General features: G+C 42.7%; 2 protein-coding genes across 3 annotated transcripts in view; one reads left to right on the top strand and one right to left on the bottom strand.

Moving 5' to 3' along the window:
- Window positions 1-2,821, top strand: part of TPR (translocated promoter region, nuclear basket protein) — a 33,582-nt gene extending 30,761 nt beyond the window's left edge. For both annotated transcript variants that reach the window (XM_031059173.1, XM_031059172.1), the window contains exons 49-51: window positions 369-487; window positions 1,354-1,452; window positions 2,290-2,821. In XM_031059173.1, coding sequence (XP_030915033.1) covers window positions 369-487; window positions 1,354-1,452; window positions 2,290-2,345 — 274 coding nt within the window. In that variant the 3' untranslated portion in view covers window positions 2,346-2,821. The remainder of the gene's footprint in view (window positions 1-368; window positions 488-1,353; window positions 1,453-2,289) is intronic.
- PRG4 (proteoglycan 4) overlaps window positions 2,138-5,362 on the bottom strand; it is an 18,197-nt gene continuing 14,972 nt past the window's right edge. The window contains exons 7-11 of the mRNA XM_031059174.1: window positions 5,291-5,362; window positions 4,475-4,631; window positions 3,803-3,982; window positions 3,566-3,691; window positions 2,138-2,646 (exon numbers count right to left, since the gene is read on the bottom strand). The exon at window positions 5,291-5,362 is cut by the window's right edge and continues 19 nt beyond it. Coding sequence (XP_030915034.1) covers window positions 2,543-2,646; window positions 3,566-3,691; window positions 3,803-3,982; window positions 4,475-4,631; window positions 5,291-5,362 — 639 coding nt within the window. The 3' untranslated portion in view covers window positions 2,138-2,542. The remainder of the gene's footprint in view (window positions 2,647-3,565; window positions 3,692-3,802; window positions 3,983-4,474; window positions 4,632-5,290) is intronic.

The following is a 5,362-nucleotide window of genomic DNA, read 5'->3' as shown; positions in this document are numbered from 1 at the left end:
TTCCTGTGAAATACAGAAAATCACTCCTCATGCAAAGCACACATACATGATTAAGTCACCCAGTAAAGACAGTGCATGTACAAAAGATGAAACACGGGGCTGGAATAAGCAGTTCTTAGTGAATTTTGTAGACAAATAATTTTGACATTTGCTTTACAAGTGCAACTTTTAATATTTATAATAATTGCTATATTTTGTATTATGATGAAGTAAAGATCTAAAAGGGGACAGTTTATCGTTTTATGCTATATTTTACTTTTGATTTTCTTTAAATCTTTGTGTTGCAAGACAGGGTGGTTTTTTTCTGGACCTTTTTGAAGCTATGCAAATATACTTACATGGTTCTCCTCCTCCACCTTCCCTTCTAGCATTACTTCAGAAGCAGGTCTAGAAATCGATAGCCAGCAAGAGGAAGAATCTGTTCAAGCATCTGATGAGTCAGATCTTCCTTCAACTAGTCAGGATCCTCCTTCAAGTTCATCTGCAGGTACAGGATAATCACAATAATAGTTGATACCTTTTCATTAAGAGTGAGAATTCCTTTGTCCAGCATCATGGCTGGTAGCCAGGATATACAAAATAAGATAAAACTCTTAGAATCAGATTCATAGAATAGTTTGGGGTGGAAGGGATCTTAAAGCCCATGCAGTGCCACACCTGCCATGGGCAGGGACACCTTCCACTAGCCCAGGTTCCAACGTGGCCTTGGGCACTTCGAGGGGCAGCCACAGCTTCTCTGGGCACCCTGTGCCAGGGCCTTACCACTGTCACAGAGAACAATTCTTTCCCAATATCGCATCTGACCCTGCCCTCTGGCAGTGGGAAGCCATACCCTCTTGTCCTGTCCTTACAGGCCATTGTCCCAAGGCCCTCTCCAGCCCTCCTGGAGCCCCTTTAGTCACTGGAGGGGGCTCTAAGGTTTCCCCAGATTCTGTAAGAGCAAGATCATATTTTAATGCTTATAGATTCTTTGGTACTTTGGCAAACCATTTTTCCTTGGACCGCAGTAACTGGAGTAGGCAAAGTAAGAACAACAGTTCAAGGAGCAAACATTACTGATACTTTGATTTATTCACTGGCTTATTTGATGTCAGCTTTAGAATATTTTTAATTAAATTGTGAAACAACAAGTTAATCTCTATTCAGTTATCAATTAACCCCTTGTATAGAGAGCAAGAGAAGTGCAACTTATTTGCTTTGAAGCTTTTATTTATATTAGAGGAGAGGTCAATGAAATAAGTAGGCACCTTCATCATTCTAAAGTAAAGAAAGCATAAACCATATCAAAACATGTAAAGATGAGAAGCTGGCAGGCACAGCCACCCTTTCTTTCTGCTCTGCCTCTCCCCACAGACACGAGCAGCACTCAGCCCAAGTCCCTGCGCCGTGTGCGCCTGCAGCCCCCGACGCTGAGGACGGGCGTGCGTGGCCGGCAGTTCAACAGGCAGAGGGGTAAGTGCTCCTGGCTGCTCCCAGCCTGGCAGGGAGTGAGTGAGTGACACAGCAGCCCTGCCTCCAGTTTGGTGGGTTATCCTGAGCTCTAGTTGGGGTTTAGTGTGTTAGGCTGAGCAGGTTTCAGACAGGCAAACTTCCTTCTGCAGTGGCAGCTGGCTCATATCAGTAGAGAGAAGGGCATTACATCTTCAAAGTTTTAAAGGAAGGTTCCAGAAGTCTGTTAGGACAGCAGTTGAGAAAATTCTGGTTTTAGCATTAGAGAAGCTTCCATTTGGTACATTAAGGATTCCAGTTATATCAATGTGTACTCATTGAAAAAAGCTTTATTGGAAGTATTACAGGTTTTCCAGTGTAATGGAGTTAAACCATGGCAAGAAATTATTTTTGCAACTTCTGTACTTAAAAAAAAAGCCTTTGGATTTTGTTTTGTTTTGCATTATTTTAACATTGTAGAAGACTCAATATTAGCATTGAAATATGGATTAGCTGCTATTTTACGGGGAGAAAAATAAGGAGGTGGGACTAGGATAGATTTTCTTCCATCTGTCACCATTTTTTTTAATAACAAGGAGGGACTAAGTGATTTCAGATGTGGTAAGAATCCTCTGCTCATTGGTTTGGCTCAGGATCACAAGTCACCCCCAGCCTTTTCCATGACGCAGGTGATATGTACATGTGTCACCAGGCCTAGGGGGAGAGAGGGGGAACTTGAACTGTATCAGAAAGGAACCACTCCACTGCCCTGACAATTCCTTAGGAATGATGAAGTATCACCTGTGCAATGGTTGAGTAGAAGGGTTTATACTAATGCACTTGTTTTCTTTCCCTGCACAGGTGTAACTCATGCCATGGGAGGCAGAGGAGGCCTGAACAGAGGAAACATTAGTTAAATGAAATGTAAAGGACTTCTAGCTGTGTATACAAAATGCCAGTTTGCCTGTGATTGCTTAGTGTAATGAAGCCAGAGCTTGAAGCAGCATTTTAATACTTAGAGTTGTGTGCACATATTTCATTGTCTTTTATTAATAAAATTAGAAAAAACATTGACATCCAAATGGCATCTTGATTTGAACTCCTCTGCTGTGCATCACTTGCTGGGACAGTTGTACCAGTCTTTGGTTACAGTCTTTCCTGTGAGAGCAGTAACAGGCCGTGCTATTCTTTTGCCAATATCCAAACTGTAGTACCGATCTGAAAGGAAGAGAGGTCAGGATTAAATTCCAGAAACTACATTTAATTCATGGGAAGAATTCACAAATTCAAGCCTGCTTGTTAGTGTCATTTAGGCCTGGATAACAGATTTACTGTTCCATGTCCATATAGGGAGCTGAGAGGCTCCAACAATAAATTTCTTTCCTCAGCTTTATTTTTCAAGTGTCCTTGGTTGCAGTAAGTTTTATGGCATTGCTAATAATTAAATCAGTCCCAAGAGCAGGAGCCAGGGAAGAATGTTCTTGTGTTGCTAGAGCACAGAAATAGTCTTAAGAATTTGGAAATCAAACTACATCCACAACAATCCTGCACTCACTACAGCAGTGGGAAGTCTATGGTCCCTGAGTGTGAATGGGCCTGTGAGGCTGATTCCTCCAAGGTGAGGAACTGGGACTTTAATAGCCTGTATTTGGGTATGGCTTGTTCTTAGAGCTATTTAATTTTATGAAAACTGAGGAATGCTTATATGGGATCCTGGCTGGGGGAATGAGTCTACCTAATCTAGGATCACAAATAATTTTTTGGGGCTAAGTCAAGCAGTTCATCTCCCTCCTTTTTGTGTTTTGTCAGAAACATAGTTCCATAGAAGCCATTAAAAAATTTGCTGTGTTGTGATCCAAAGACTTAAGTCTATCATTAAAATAATCCTTCATTTAAGGTTTGTCCCTTTACAAGGCTGAACTCCCTGGCAATGCATTCCCCAACTGGCTCCTTTGAACCTCTGTATTTCATTGCTGCACCTTGTCCTGATTTTTAATAGAAACATCTCTTGATTATGGGCAACCTTTTAATCCTCAGGACTTTTTAGTAGTGCTGAAAGCAGTACCACAGGTGATAACAGGAGCTTCTTCCCCACCCCCTTTTGAGGTCTATAGTGATGTGCTTTAGTTTTACTTACTGTAAGAGAAGGCATAGTAGTCGTAGCCATCGGGCTTGTTCTGGTTGGGTATGGAGAGAGTTGAGTGGACAACCTTGGGGAGCCCTCTCCAGTACGTTGTCATTTTGATTTCCTTGCGCAGAACTCCTGAAAGCAAAGGAACCTTCCGTGAGCAGCTGTCCCCTACATCCATTAAAACCTTCCAAACACAAGGTTGTGCCAGCACCTACAGAAAGCACCTGTGTAAGAGAGCCTTACCAGAGGGGTAGGGGTTGATCCTGACGGTGCGGATGACGGTCGGCATTCGCACAGCACGCTGGAAGCGCCGCCGGATGACAACTCTGGGGACAAAGGCTGGGTATCTGATGGTGACCTGGGCTCTTCTTTGGCACTTCTTGGCTGGTTCTTGTCTGTACACATACTGCTGCATGTTCCCATCTACAACACACATTTGTTTTGTTAGTTTAAAAAACAAATCCCCCCCCAAAAAAACACCCAGCTTGATCAGGTATGAAAATGTCATTATATTCCTAGCACACATAAGGAATCAATAACAGGAAATCAGAAATGGAGGTGGAAATTTCCACACATAGTTAGGAACTAACAAGATTAAAGCCTTCCCTTCTCTAATTAACTTGAGCCTAAAATAGCTTTACCACCAGACAAAACTTATTTCAGTGTTCAGCCACTACAGTGGTGGATTCTCAAATTCTCACCCTTACAGACCTGGTTTAAAATGCACTGAAAGACCTCAAAGTTCTAGTACAAATTTTTTAAAAGCTTCAGGCTATTTTTGAGCACCTGGAGCACTGGCATAACTTTTTGTTTCTGTGTTTGAAAGAAATAGGTCTTGGGTCAAGAGAAACAGTGTTTTATTCCTGACCAAGGCAATTCAAGCACCTTCCTGAACTTCAGGAATACAAAACATACCTCTTTTGATAAAATAAACAGATTCTGGTCTGGTGTTGTATCTTGCCACAGGGAGGGTTGCTACTATTCTCCCACTTAGCCCTGCAAATCCAGTTGCGAGAGGTTTGGGATAGCCATTATCCATAACACCATTCGTGAAACGCCAGTACAGGGGACCCTGAGCATGTAAGGGAAAAAAAAAAAGGAGCTTTAGAGGAAGTTAATTCCTGGTTATTCAACAAAACAAACATGAAGAATAATCCATAATCAAGCACTAGTTCTTTGACAGCTACATTGTAAATCTGACTGGAATCACTCCTACATCCATACAAATGGGATAAAACTACTACAACTTCATTAAGTACCTCCTGCAGCCTTTTAACTTTTGAGTAGGGCTACAGTATTTTAGAAGCCAATTTTTAAGAGGGGTTGCTGAAAAAGGGGTTTCCTTTCTAAATCTCTTAAATTTTCATAGATATAACAAGCAGCTTGAATTCCAGGACTGAGTGATTTATTGGGAAGTAACTGCATGACAGCTTTAAAGCAGCGTGGGCACTTCATTAGCATTTTATTTCAGCTTGGGAAACGTACTAGAAGTAAGCTTAGGCAATCTTTTTCCCCAATATCCAATCTGAACCTCCCCTGGTGCAACCTAAGGCCCTTTCTCATCCTGTTATTGTTGCCTGGGAGCAAAGCCCGAATCCACCCGGCTGTCCCCTCCTGTCTGGGAGTTGTGCAGAGCCAGAAGGTTCCCCTGAGCCTCCTTTTCCCCCAGCTGAGCCTCCCCAGCTGCTCCTCATCAGCCTCGCCCCATCGTGCCGGCCGGACCACTCCCACCTTGATGAAGAAGGTTTTTCCATCGCAGTTGCACCTGGAGAAGACGGAGTCGATGGGCGAGGGGATGCCCCA

Source organism: Geospiza fortis, unplaced genomic scaffold, assembly GCF_000277835.1.
Source record: "Geospiza fortis unplaced genomic scaffold, GeoFor_1.0 scaffold229, whole genome shotgun sequence".
NCBI classification, from domain to species: domain Eukaryota; kingdom Metazoa; phylum Chordata; class Aves; order Passeriformes; family Thraupidae; genus Geospiza; species Geospiza fortis.
The sequence above is the reverse complement of the archived record's forward strand: the minus strand, read 5'-3'. Positions and strand labels throughout refer to the sequence as shown.